The 15272-nt window shown below is 39.5% G+C and overlaps 1 protein-coding gene across 1 annotated transcript; it reads right to left on the reverse strand.

Annotated features, from left to right (window-relative positions):
* Nucleotides 1-956: 956 nt before the first annotated feature.
* Nucleotides 957-13591, reverse strand: LOC139713719 (N-acetylneuraminate-9-phosphate synthase-like). Its single transcript, XM_071625424.1, has 7 exons — nt 13399-13591; nt 10750-10965; nt 9803-9955; nt 7798-7899; nt 6150-6309; nt 4286-4392; nt 957-2130 (listed from the first exon to the last, which is right to left on the reverse strand). Exons 1-7 carry the CDS (start codon nt 13528-13530, stop codon nt 1939-1941), a joined length of 1062 nt encoding a protein of 353 aa, XP_071481525.1. The 5' UTR covers nt 13531-13591; the 3' UTR covers nt 957-1938.
* Between the last annotated feature and the right edge of the window lie 1681 nt (nt 13592-15272).

The raw sequence follows: 15272 nt of genomic DNA on the forward strand, positions 1-15272 counted from the left end.
AGCTCCGAAATTCCGACATTGTTATGTTAAATAGTCCAAGGTGGACAAGGCATATTAAATGAAAGAAAGATATTATTCAGAGGGGTGAAGGTTCAGGTATGGGTTTCTTCAATTTGTCTCCCTCTACAAATTAAATTTGTTAAGATCGCAACTGCTGATCTGTTAATTGTGATCTTAACAAATTCAATTTGTAGAGGGAGACAAATTGAAGAAACTCACACCTGAAGACTTCTTCATGTTTGGATAAAACTCTGACAATGGGCCTTTAAAGGACATGAAAATGTAAAAGCATTTGCCAGGTGACAAACAGAAAATTGCAATAATCCACTTAGTGAGCGACGTAAAACACCGATTCTGGCATGAAATTCCTCCTAATTGTACAGGTAATTCAATCCAAAATATCAATCACCAACTTGGGATGTTTTATGTACAATTCCTGTACAATGCAGACAAAAGAAAGACATCTTTGAGCTATATAAAATTGCAATTCACTATTGTTTTTTCCAACTCCCATATCTCCCTATATTTCCCTATCCCCCTACTTTTCTGTTTGATTCTATCACTAATATAACTTTATGATGCGGATCTTTCCTTACTGTTTAATCAAGATTTCCACTATAGGCTCATTCTTACACATCATCACCCAATGTGCTCCAACAGAAAACTACATGACAGAAAGAAAAAAAAATTACAGCAACATAAAATATCCTGTAAATTGGCCAGATTAGAAACTCAAATTTACAATAGGAAGGAAAGCATTTCAAGCAGCAAAGGGCATGGCACCACATTCCCTGTCATGGCCATGTTGGTGCTATGTCACACATAGGTTCAATATACAATGTTAATGCACAAACAGGGGAAAAACAAACAAACAAACACATAACACACTAATAACATGTGACTGAGTCACATAATGCTATGCACTATTCCAACACTTTGAATTTCATTTTGCAGTTGAAGTACAATCCTGCCCTTAGAGAAGTTATCCTGTGCTACTTCTGGAAAACACTACAAAAACAAACAAACAAACAAACAAACAAATCACGGAAACTACTTTCTTGAAGAGAATGCTAAAAGATATCAATATGTGGCAGTTTTCATTCTTTCAGGATAAATCATGATTCATAGATTTTACAAGAATAACTTCTATCCGTTTGATTCTTGTGAAAATTTCAGGAAAGACACTAAATTTTATATAAGTGGGATATATACTAGCTCTCACATTACTTATCTTCAGAAAGTAGTGAATGTACTCAAGGTCAATTACTAAGTAACATTTGTCCTGTGATTTTTTTGCTCTTTTTGTGTAGGCATTACGACCCTATACACTCTTGCTACACATTATCAACTTTGTATAGTACTTAACTTCATAGGTCATCAAAATATAACACACAATACAATGCTTATATGTTGGCATCTAGACTGAGTACAGAAAGATTGAATACCTCCCTCAACCCATCCCTACCCTAATTTCAGAAAGTATAATGACCTTTTTTTTCCATAACGACGGGACTGTATTGTAAAATACTCCTACTGCACCAAAAGAGATTCATCTTTTAAAATAAAAGCAACACAGAAAATAAAGATTCTAGGCAAGGAGATAGGAATATTCATTACTTCTAGAAGCACATGTAAAAAATGAAACAGCAATAGTTTGTGCAAAGGAGTTCTGGTACAAAATGCACACAACTTGACTACATACAAATATACATAGTACGTATATCTTTACCCAGTACTTCTCCTAAACATGGAAAAAAAGGCTTAGCATACTGAGTGTATCAATGGCAATACTTTATGATACTGATGAATATGAATGTAATGTAATGATATGTATATTCCTAGCTCCCACTGAAAGAACTGCACCATTTATACCTAAATTCAACATCTGCCCACATATCTATGTGGGGAATTCTAACGCACTGCAGCTGCACGTAGATTTCATTCCGAGAGTATAGCGTCTTCCTCGACTGAGTCATCATAGCTGAGTGCCTTCTTGGTGCGCTTGCCGATGAGAGTGTAGATTTTCTCGGGAAGAATGCCCTTTGGAAGGCCCACCTTGACAGTAAGCATGTCTTCTGTAAGTACAGTGCCAACGGGAATGTCCTTGGAAGCGATGACACATTTACCAAGCTGTCCACCAAAAGAAATGGATAGATGGTCATTACAATTGCACAACTGAGGATATCAAATTGGCTGAAGCGCAATTCCACATGTTTAAGGTGACCTCAATCAGTAGATTAGATGAACAGAATAGTACTGGTATATGTCTAACCAAACTGAGACTTAAAATAGGAAATTTTAAACATTTAATGCAACATTTTTCTGGTCTTAGAAAATAACTTGTGAAATTTCCAAGTTTCAAAAAATGTTTTCGGTCAAACCGTGATTTTGGTCACAGCCAGAAAATGCACATTACAAAGCTGAGGTGACGATGTCACTAACTCACAACTCCCTGTTGCTTTTTGCATTCATGAGTAATTTCATAAAAATCATGCATTTTGGTCAATAATTTAGCAACGACAACCCTCTCCCCTGAAAGTCATTTTTGCTAGAATTACACAGGGAAAATGAAGGGTGTTTGTGGTATTGTTTGTTTGTTTTCTAAAATAGTAAGGTCTAAGGTTTAACATACAGTTGCAGTCTTGTGACATCACAACATCCCAAAGGTGGTACAAATAAATTCAATAGATGGGACAATGCAAAATTAACAGACTTGAGATGGAAAATAGCAAATTATGATCTCACAAATCAATCTCTCAGCAATATAAACTTTCTTCTCTCCTCCCCATGCGCATTATGACATACTTAATGTTTCAGCTGTCCTAATACATCAATTTCCTTATTTGTCAGATAAGAGGGACATAGAAATGGAGTTTGAAATGACAACTTATCTTTTACAAACTTACTTGACCAAAATATTGGATTTGGTGAAATCATATCTTTCACATTATGCATAAAGCCTAAGATGCTTAAAAAAAAGTCCTACCGCTATCACTTGTGCATTCCAACTTCATTCATTTTGTTGAACAGGAATACCATGTGCTTATCTAACAAGACAAGTGTCAAAATGTGTCTTGGCCATTTGCATTGAAGAAATTAATGTTCTTCTAACTCCCACAAGTTCATTGACCCTGCCTATGACCTTTGACCTTGTGATGACCTTTAACTCCCCAAGGAACATTTACCAGCCAAGTTTGGTCACAAACAGACATGTGGATCAAAAGTGATGAGCCATAATCAAAACGCGCCGTATAAACTTAACATTGGGCCCTAAAATTTTGTTGACCCATCTGTGACCTTTGACCTTGTGATGAACTTCAACTCCCCAAGGGACATCTACCATCCAAGTTAAGTCACAAATGGACACAGGGATCAAAAGTTATGAGTCATAATTGAAATGCGCCGAAAAAAACTTAACAGGGGGCTCTACAGGTTTGTTTACCCCTGTCTGTGACCTTTGAACTTGTGATGACCTCCAACTCCCCAAGGTACATCTACCATCCAGGTTTGGTCACAAACGGACATATACATCAAAAGTTACGAACCATAACCGAAACATGCCGTAAAAACTTAGCATCGGGCCCTAAAGTTCATTGACCCCTGTCCTGGACCTTTGACCCTGAGGTGACCTTCATGTTTAGTAAAACATGTAACTTTGTATAACCACTCTTCCCTTTCAGTTTGATTGAAATTGAAGTCCTCAGTAGAGAGTTATTAAAGTTTTTGTAGCGTTATGGACGGACGACGGACAGACGGACAGACACCGCAGGTGATCCCCTTACTCTCCCCTCACCTCCGGTGGGCTCGACAAAAATGAGCTCTGATTTAAAGTTTTCTCATGAGTAAAGATGGAATAGCACCATCAATTGCTGCAAGGTGAACCCACTCAGACTTCACAATAACTTGTCAGGGAGTCACATCAGCATAACATGGCATGACACAGATCATTCTTTACTTTTAGAGCAAAGGCCATTTGGACACTTGATAGATCTTCACAGCCCGATAGCCCTAATACATTCATCCCCTGGAGTTTTGGCATGCATGCAATTTGGAGAAGAGTGCACCTAAATGTTTGCAATGTGTTTGAAAATATGCTTAGTTCCAGGGTCCTTTGTATCTATAAATTGACATGACAATTGTGACATTATGATATAGCATTATTTTAGCTTCCCTGGCACACATGTACAGCATGATAAAAAAATGCCAACACCTCACAAACAAAAAAGTATGACAAATAACACAAATTAATTTCGTATTCATCATTCCAAACAGCTGCCAGGCTTACCTTGTTGAATGTGGGAAGCTCGCATTCTCGCATCTCTTTGACCCCTGACCCAAGGGCACCTTCGACAATCCTGATTTCTCTCACCAACGCTGCAAGTTCCTGAGGATCTGAACAGCCAAAAAAAAACATTGGGTTTTATTTCCCGGGTCTTCTCTGTCATGGTTGCTCTGCATGTATCAAAGTGTGAAATGAATGAATTCTGATGCACACGACCTGACACAATCCTGGCAAGCACAAGATCCAGTGTTTACCACAATTGATGTGCACAGAACATCTTTTGCAATAAAAAAGAAATGATAAATGAAGCAAACACTTATGAAAATGCTCCTAATATACATTTGTCCATGGGTACATAGGCGCCGGAAGTGGGGGGGCAGGGGGGGCGGCCGCCCCCCCAATCCAAAAAGTGGGGGGGCAAAACACATTATTGCCCCCCCAAAAAGCCCCCCCCCCAAAAAAAAAAAATAATAATGGTAATAAAAATAAATGAATAAACAAAGAAAATAAAATAAATATGTATATATATGAATAAAAGGGAAAAAATATGGCTACAAACAGCAGCTTTTGGACTGTAAAATGTCAACATTTTCAAGCTCGCTCGCTTCGCTCGCTCGCATCCAGCAGTTGAGCCCGGTGCGCCTCCCCCTTAATTTCTAAAGCGAAAACATAGCTACGACAGCAGTTGTTGGACTCTAGAATGTCAAAATTTTCAAGCTCGCTCGCTTCGCTCACTCGCATTGAATCGTTATGCCATTCTCCTAATGTTGCTGACAGTAATTGCCAGTAGTTGCGCCCGATGCCCCCACCCCTTAATTTCCAAAGCGAAAGATATAGCTACAAACGGGAGTTTTTTTACTGTAAAATGTCAAAATTCTCAAGCTCGCTCGCATTGAATCGTTATGCCATTCTCCTAATGTTGCTGCCAGTAATTGCCAGCAGTTGCGCCCGATGCGCCGCCCCATTAATTTCCAAAGTGAAAGATAAAGCTACAAACCCCAGTTTGGGGACTGTAGAATGTCAAAATTTTCAAGCTTGCTCGCTTCGCTCGCTCGCATTGAATCGTTATGCCATTCTCCTAATGTTGCTGCCAATAATTGCCAGCTGTTGCGCCCGATGCGCCCCCATTTATTTCAAAGCGAAATATGTAGCTACAATTAAAACTCCAGTTTTGGAACTGTAGAATATCAAAATTTTCAAGCTCGCTCGCTTCACTCGCTCGCATTTTATTGTTATGCCATTCACCGTATGTTGCTGACAGTATATAATTTGTTGATCGTTTCACACCGTCATTCCATAATCCATGTAAGGAAAACTTACATTGTTCCTCTATGACTGCGTTGTTGAATGTATCACATTCCGTAATGTATTGTAGTCCCATTATTGCTCACGCACACACGCACAAGCATACAGACCGTCAAAATTACTTTATGGTTCCCCCCATGTTTCGACCCACCGTACGCCACTTTATACATATATATATATATATATATATATATATATATATATATATATATATATATATATATATATATATATATATAAACATACCCTCCAATGTTTGCCCCCCCCAATCCAAAACTGCTTCCGGCGCGCCTGCATGGGTATGCTTGCATACACATATGAAAGTCATTATGAAAAATGACAATGTACAGTATAGATAATGATGACATTAATTATATTCATCATCATCATCATCACCTAATATCACAAAGTGCCGGTGCTTTTTCCAAGTCTTAGCGATGCTATGACCTGGAGAAAACTTGGACATAAATAATATTCATCCCGTTTATTATAATACACAAAACATTGACGGAGATGTAAAGTGGGATAGGAGTGGAGAGAGCTATTAACTCTGGACATATACCTAGAGAAGCCTCGTGGTCGTTGCCCTTCCATGTCTTGTCCATGGTGATGTGGCGTTCGACGACCTTTGCCCCAAGGGCCACAGCAGCCAAGGTGATGGAGAGGCCACCCTCGTGACCAGAGTAGCCGATTGGAATGTCTGGGAAGGCTTGCTGGTATGTCTGAGAAGACAATAGCATGAATCCACAAAAAGTGGTCATAGTCATAATCGCTTTAAATAGCAAAGTCTCCATCACCATTTCACACATTACTATTAATGCCATACTTTTTGCGGACATTTTATCTTGGCATATTTCGGGAGTTGGGTGCTATTCCCAAATTTAAGAACAAGCGAAAACACGAACTCTAATCCTGATATGAATGTGATGTGCATGTATACATGTACTGGTGCTCAGTACATGAACAAGGTGCGTGATAATGCTGTACTCAATGATCACAAATGTAACTGCTCGTGAAAATAAAGTCCAAATTTGCCAAAAATTATATCTGCTATGAATATTGACCGATTCTGTGACGCGCTATGTGTATTTTTGGCATGGGCGCAGCCATAGTGGGTGTATCAGCCGACCCCCCCCTCCGCACTCCCCCACCCCTCTCCCTACATTAGCACGCGCGCAGAATGAAAAACTGCTTTAGCCAATGGGCGTCTCGTACTGAGTGCGCGAATGCTTGCTAGTGCGCGAACCTTTGTTACAAGTGCGTGATAAACATGTTGCCCGGGGGTGGGGGAGAGCAGGGGGGGTCGGCTGATACACCCACTATGGCTGCCCCCTGTGCCGTAAAATGTCTGCTGCCCTCAACGAACCCGAATCGGTCAATATAACGTATGGCATATACACTATTGGGTTGTATCATTGGTGTTGTGAAAGATATGGAGCTCCCTACCCAATCTGGCCTCTTATGAAGACATGTTATTCTCCATAGTACACACCTCCTATTTTCAATTAGGAATCAATTAGTGCAAAAGTAAACAAGACTGAGAGATGGGGGGGGCATGAAATATATTCATAATCTAACCATGATTTTTTTATGTTGTTGTACTGTTTCATAGATGACTAAGTTTGAAAGTTGTTTGTTCATTTTCCATCTGAGAAGATGGCTGGACAGCCCATATTCAGTTACGTTAAGCTGGTCTTCCATGGGGTCCAGTTGGATGTGAGGTGGGACCACTTCACCGGGTTAAACACCCTGCTCTTTGCGATGAATGAATGAAGTGGGATCTTTTACGTGCAATGAGTTGTTACTCTCTCATACACGGGACCTCCATTTAACGTCCTATCCGAGGGACAGAGTGTTTTGCCTCTTGCTAGAGGGGACAGTATGCTTACACACAACATTGCTCAGTCCAGACTCGGGTTCGAACCCGGGCCGCGTGATCGTGAGGCAGACGCGCTACCGACTGAGCCAACTCACCGCCCTTTTATAGCCCATATTCAGCTATAACCTAGTTATTCTAGGTTTCCATTCCTTTCAATCTCACCAAAAGAATAAAACACTATTCCAGAAATACAAAGTTCTTAATTATGAGATTGCTCAATTCAAAAGTACGGCTATTAAAAAATTTTACTCTTTATCATACTAAAAAATTGACAGCAAAATTGACAGAAAGGACAGAAACTTGATGCTCTACATGTTTCATTGCATGTTACCTGAATGACCCTGAGATGTACATCCTCTGGATTGAGGGGGTAGGCACTGGTGCACTGCAGAATGCAAAACTTGTTGTTGTACTTCTTCACTGTTTCATAGACCTACAAAAAACATTTTGATGGGATACACAGTGAAAGTACAAATTGTATGTATGTAATTTCATAAACTATCTTGGATGATGAATGATGAATGATGATGATGACTATGATGAATGAATGAAAGGATATAAAAAAGCAGTTTACAAATACAATAGTTAAGTAATTATTCATATGATAGATAGCATGCACGTAAAATGTAAAAATGTTCCATTGAATAAAAACATTATACATGCACAAGAAACAACAGACAAATCAATAATAATTTCATCAGTGCACAGAAAGCTACATGTATCTCTACAACCGTGCACTCTACACAAATGACATAGTTTCACAAAATCATGTGAGGGCTTAGAATATGACAGCAATGCACTTTTATGTAAATAGTTAAATGTTGCAATTGTTTCAAGTGTGATTCAAATATCATTCAAAACTAATGCATCATAATGATTTGTTCAGGAAGAGAATATTGTACAAGGAATAATTTAGAATTCTTTTTTTTTAAAGACAGCAAAGCAGAAAAACGGAAATGGAAGGAAAACATAAATTAATCCAAACATTACAGTGGATGAATTGAACAACTGCATTCATCAACTTGCAGAACACACACACACACACACACACACACACACACACACAAAACAATTAAAGATCATAGAGTGATGAAGTACCTCTAAGAAGAAAGACATACTAAGAGAAAGAAGAGTCAATGTAGATCTGCTCATTTGTCACATTCAGTAAATGCCTTCTTTTAAATGAAGCTGTATTCTAACCTAAATATCACTTGAAGTCCTAATCAGCTTTGTACATAGCCTGGCAATAATGATATTGATTTTTTTTTTTCTGCCTGCATATTTGCAAAAGACAAATATTAGTTCATACAACAGCTCTGCAGCTGCAAATTTCCACTGCTAACTGGGACAAGTGTGCTATTAGTGAAATCAATTGCCGCTTTCAGCCATAATTTACAAAATCTATCTAGCACTGTCTAATGTTATGCCCTACCCCAGCTCTTTTCTATTGGTCTGAATAAGGGCAAATAAATGCAGTTAAAACATGACATTGTTTGAGCGTATATTCAACTATAAAGATTTAATTCCTTTTCTGCTCAAGTATAGCTTGTTCACACTACACCTGTAACAGTATTTATCAAAAAGAAAGCACTTTTTTCATTTCTTCGTTTGTTTTTTGCTCAATGGCTATTGTTTTCTCTTGAGCTGACTGCTTTGATTTTGTTTATCATCATACAAAGGCATTGTGTAGACCCTCCCCCCCCCCCCCCCAAGTGATTTTGGAACAGTGGGAAACACAGAATATGAAGTCAAGTATGTTTTGGACTGTTTCAAACTTACAGAGGGATCAAGTAAAGTCCATTATTAGTTTTATAAAATGGGGACATGATCATTTCGCGACAGCCATTTTCTCACGATTCCAAAGACAGTCACCATCTCCAAGGATACTGAACTACACACACTAACAATTACTGTACAATTGAAATATACAAGCGATGCAGCTGATCAAATAGGGCAGACAAGTGGTCATTAGAACCTGCCAATAGTCATGCTAATGCAAGGTGAAAAGTAAACTTGGGGCTTTCAGCAAAATGAAAGACTGTCACATGGTCATTTGACTAGGATCCATATCACCATATTATACAAGTAGTTTTGTATCCCTCTACAACTCTGAGTTTATATACAGTGCACTCCCATTATAACGAACACGGTTACGACAAATTAAAATTTAGGGCGGCAACATTATCAACTCTATGTATTTTTATTCATTTGGTTATAACGAAATTTTGATATAACGAAAGAAAATTGCCGGTCCCAAAGACTTCGTTATAACAGGAGTCCACTGTAGTTTCTTTCATTTTGGAAAAAAATGAAGTATCGCCACATCCATTTCTTACCTTCTGCATGGTCTCCATGGACTGCATCCCTGATGAGACTACCATCGGCCGCCCTTTCTGTGCCGTCCTCTCAATGTAAGGAAGATTATTTGTGTCGCCTGAGCCTACCTTGAAGAAAGGCACATTGATGGAGTCTAGGAACTCCACAGCCATCTGAAAACAAGGCAAACACAAGTTCAGGTCAGAGATTTGTGGATTTGTTTGCACAACATGTATTTTCAATCCCTGATGGCATGCCTGTTTACAATGCACAGTCTTCTACACTACCACTAATAACAACCTTCAATATTAGTTTTTTTTTTTTCTTCAAGAAAGAAGCAGATGCAATGCATTGATTTTTGGTGCTTGATTTCCTTTCCATTTCTTCAGAGTGGCTGGATTGTGTCTTGGAGCATTAAGTTCGTCACCATACGCCAACGTCTCGCTATTCGAGAATCTGCCCAAGGATGTCTTAAAGCTTTATGCACATGATGCATTTGATAACATCAATGTGATTGGAGACTGTCAGGTTTTGTATTTGGAGATACATACGGCAATGGGGAAAAATAATAATACAGATGATATGTATTCAAATCTCACATTCAAACTGTTGGACAGGTTCAATCTGGAATAAGACTAATACTATTCTGAAATAGTATGCCCACTGCGGATGAAATAGCAGTAGCATTATCCTTTCAAAAGTTATTAGGAGTTGAAAGTGAAGAGTGTGCAAAGGATATCAAAAGAGTTCTCTATAAGACATACCTATCACACAACACAACAACAACAACAAAAGAGGGTTGTAGAAAAACTGTAAAAAACACACTTTCCTATTCATTCTGTGGTAGCAAACTTAAAGATAATATAGAAGAATAGCTCTTTCAAAAAATCTAGGGTTGCGACTTTTTGTTTGTTTTGTGATGCACGGTGGCATACTGTATCCAACACATATGGATCTCAACAATTACCTCATCCATGCCTGACGCAGTGAAGTAAATTCCAATCTCCTTGGCGTATGCCTGCAGCTGTCTGAACTGATCATGACTGAACTCGAGAAATCTCTTGTGTTCGCCATATGTCTTGCCAAAGGAATGTTTGGAGGTATAGGGTCGCGCCAGTGCAGCCTTATTGAACTTGTGATCAAGTTCACTCTTCTGGAATTTGGCACAGTCTGCTCCAGCTTCCTGCAATGGGAATGTGATTTGTATTAAATAAAATGAAACATTGTATTATTAAAGCATATTACAAAGTATTTCAATAACATCATTATCATTAATGGCAACACACACTTGTAATAATGCCCAATGTGGATATTAGTCAACTTTACCATCATATCTGGTCATCATTAGACTTTTCTCTGTTTCATTAGGACTTAGTTTGTAGAGTGAAACAAGGCTTGTTTTAACCCTGCAAAGTGTTTCTATGTATACAGTGCATGAACATAGATTACCTGGAAAGTTTGCACTATTTTCAGTAATGTCTATACTGTATCCATTCTTTAAGAAGACTTCCATATGTACAACTGTACTCCCTCCCCACTAAACCCTACCCTTGTTTGCTTACTAGTACCTATGGCATGCATGGATACACACACACACATGGTAAGTGATGAGGTACAGTATTAGATTGGGGGGAACATATTGAAGGTTTGCCTTACTTTATATCATGATGTAAACCTCCTGTCTTTTACCCTAACCAGTAAAAAAGAAAGGTTTTGGGCAAGAGTTCCTTAAATTCATGCTGCCCCCACTAATCTTGCTATATCAATCTACACTAACCTACCCTTGTTAGCTTGTGCATGGATGCATTTGCACACATATTTGCTCAGCAAGTGGGAGAGATAGTGTGCAAGCTAACAAGGATAGGATAGTGTAGAGTTGTAAGGCAAAATTAGTAGGGGGTAGAGTCTACATTTACTGTAAAGCCAGAAATATTTGTGGCATGACATTTTTGCAAACTGCCATTGGCATTCAAAGCATTTACAGAGTGTAGTGTACACAAGAACTTTCACCTGCATATCAATCTTGGCACTCATTAGCTGTGACCGGCCCAATCACAGCCAAGACTCAGAGCAGGTACAAATATGTGAGCATTCATGACGTACAGATTATGTGCAGTTACACACAAAGCTGTTTTGAAAATGAACAGCGGAAAGGCGACTGAGTTACTCTAAACAAGAAGAAAAATGTCTTTTCAAGACCGTGGGAACAGTCTGGGAAGTGCCAGTACTATAAGCCTATTGCTGGCATAGCAGGGCACGGCACTTTAGAGGTGCCTGATGATGTTATGGTTTTTTTCCGATCGTTCAAAGTAAAGCAAGCACACTATTTCAGGGGGCTGCGAAATGTTTTTCAGTCAGTGGCTAGCTGCTGGGGGTGTGTATTAAGGTCAAGACCCACCCCTTCCCCCTTAACCAACTAAGAGTGAAATCTATGGAAGTTGAGTAAATCTATTTATGTGTTGTGATTTTTCCCCCCCCCCCCCAATATTTCTCCTTTTTTTTCCCTTTTTTTTCGGACGGTCCGTCGGGGAATGTTCCGCGGAGACTGCGTCTGGCTTCACGGATCCCCTCATACAGACTGAAGTCAATGATTGCGGCTCCTGTGTGGAGCAGTCACGCACAGATCAAACGTTACGATAAACCAAATTTCAGACAGCTTTTTTACATTCAAACAAGTTTGACATGACACGACACATTATGCAGCAATATTTGGGATAAATTTCTCACATTGTGCAATCGAAGTACTCACATAAACTCGGTTATAACACAGAAATTTTATCGATATCGCAACATCGCCGTTCGCAAGCAGTAAGTCGCCATTTTGAATCTGTAAGCCAAACACATGCGAGGTACGTGTTTTAGTAAAACAAACACGTAGAAACTACCTCGCATGTAATTGGCTAATAATAGATTCATAGTGTATGTTTCTGCAGTTTGAATGTGACGACGCGACAGGCTGTGTTTTACGTTGAAAATTCTACTAAAATGTTGGATTATTCATTAATCTGATGAGTGTCATGTGTTCTTAAAAAGCTAATTTCACTATACAAGCTTAAATTTGCCGACCTAGGGCCGTGAATTAGACGCAATCGAGAAGGGTGAGGTACCTCACCCAATTTTCCATAGAGACAGTGGTTGACAAATTAAGAACATCCACACAGCAATGGGTACTGATACCTTCCGTCTGTCTACGGAGGACAGCGTTAATGGCAAAATATAAAAGAGTCCTCCGGATAGACGGATCTTTCTGTCTAAAGATCTAGGGCGGGCACAGCTGCACACTTACCGCAGCAGCGACCCCATACGGACAAATACGTACCGTAAAGGGTACTGTGTTACAGCGCCCCGCGACGGGGTTAAGCTGCACACATGACATGGCACAGTATAACTATGTATAAGAACCCCGGGGTTACCTTCCGACAGGCCAAAAGCAAAATGACAAATAAATGTATAAAGGGCAATGCTCAGCAAAGTGATGTCAAACACTAAAGTCAACAAGCCACACCTAAAAATAAGATTAAGAAGTTGGTCACGCACGTCAGAAGCAAGTGTTGCTCTTATAACACAAAATCCAGTACGTGGGACTGGCACAAACGCTGATAGCGCTCATGCTCACCTTCGCGACTTTGATGAGCTTCTTGGCTATATCTATATCTCCTTGGTGATTTTGTCCAATTTCCGCGATGATGAAGCAAGGATGACCTTTACCGATCATCCTTCCTGGTGCGATTTCAAATTCTAAAGGCATCTTTGTGAAGGTATTCAGCCCGGGTTTTCACGACACGCTCACCACTTTATAGCAGCAGCTCTGCAAAGATCGACAGCTCGCTTAAATGCAATGCGTGGAGCGCGCAGCTATGCATGTACCATATCAGGGGAGTGGAACCACTCCGCCCCCTGAGTATCAGTACAATGTAATCTACGTGTACTCAAATGACCACAGATCGCAGCCAGCTAGCTGTAGGCAAAGAAGGGAGGCAGACACACCTGTCGGCAAGTTTGGCAACACCAATGCGTTTGATGTTGTTCATGCTGTGCACAACTATCCAATCACAGTTGACGCAGGTGTACACCTTAATTGAATGTCATATATGATATCATAAAATATTAGGTATATGGGCCCTTCTCGAGATTTCACCCTAAGTCAAGGCCGGCGGAACCGAGTTGGGGGGGGGGGGGGGGGGGGGGGAGGGGCCCCACCAAACATAGGAATACGTAAGGTGTCATCACATTGGCCCCCACTTTTTAACTCAGAAGTACGTAAGTGGCACTAAAAAGAAATAGATAGAGATCTTGAAGTGTGAGCGCGGTAATGTTATGTTTTTCCGCTGAAGACCTTTTTTTTAAACATTAAAAAAAAAATAATTATGATACTATTGATACCCCTATGAATACAGTAGTCTTTTCTGTCCTCATACAAGTGTCATAACAAATTCTAAAAACATGTACAACCTCTTTTTTTTTTCTTTTTCATTTGTAAGGTGGTCTCACGGAATAATCCTTGCCGGAGTTTGATCCTATACTTGTATTCAGGAAAATTTAAGGAACTAAACAAAAGCTTGAACTTTAGCTTGAATTTCCCTCTTTGTTTTTAAACACTCTTCTCTGTCACCACACATGAAAACTTTATTCGTCTGAGAACTAACATCAGCTTAGGAGAATTGTATTTCAGTTTCAAAGGGTCTCAAAATATCTTAGTTTTTGTTGTTGTTGTTGTCCATCGGAAGTGATGATGAGCTTATCAACGTCTGTCTGTTTACTGTGGACTAAAACATCTGACGTCATGTTTTGTCCCCCTTTTTTTCCTGGCTGCGTTAGAGCTGCATCTGCTTTACCAGCTACACTCTTGACTCTGATGACGAATACTAAAATATAACGAGTGTGGAGCACGTACACAATGTCTAAATAGAAGACAACAAGATTCGAGTATAAGGAGAGATATACAACTTGATAGTCTAATAGAGGTATCACTTGTCTGTTAGCCATTTTTTTTTCTGTCTAATGTCACGCCTATTTTTGTTTATTTTTGTATGTATGTATGTATGCGTTTTGTGTTTTCTTACAAATTGTGACTATGATGGTAATCATTTTCATTTTAGTTTGGTGCCCGTGTACTTCGAAATGACGGGTAGAAACGGGTAGCTATGATACGTCGGAGTGTAATCAGGTGCATGTATTTGTGTTCATCACGGTGTTTGACAGTGGCGTATCGGGGGGGAGGGGGGGGGGGGGGGGGGGGAGGCGTATCTAGGAAAAACGTGATTCACAACCAAACACATGTACTGAAGAAATTTCCAGCGTTTCTTTTGCAATAATACAATAACTTTGACTCTCTACAACTTATATATGCCTCTCTCCAACTTATATAAGCCTTTTATCAATTAGCCACTATATCATCATTGAGAATTATACGATATAACTATTTGCCAACCTAAGTGAAAAATAAAAGGAGCTCACTCGCTGCACTCGCTTGCACTATTAAACTCTTAT

The sequence above is a fragment of the Diadema antillarum genome, unplaced genomic scaffold, assembly GCF_040938485.1.
Source record: "Diadema antillarum isolate AM-2024a unplaced genomic scaffold, OU_Dant_1.0 seq00002037_RagTag, whole genome shotgun sequence".
Classification (NCBI taxonomy): Eukaryota; Metazoa; Echinodermata; class Echinoidea; order Diadematoida; family Diadematidae; genus Diadema; species Diadema antillarum.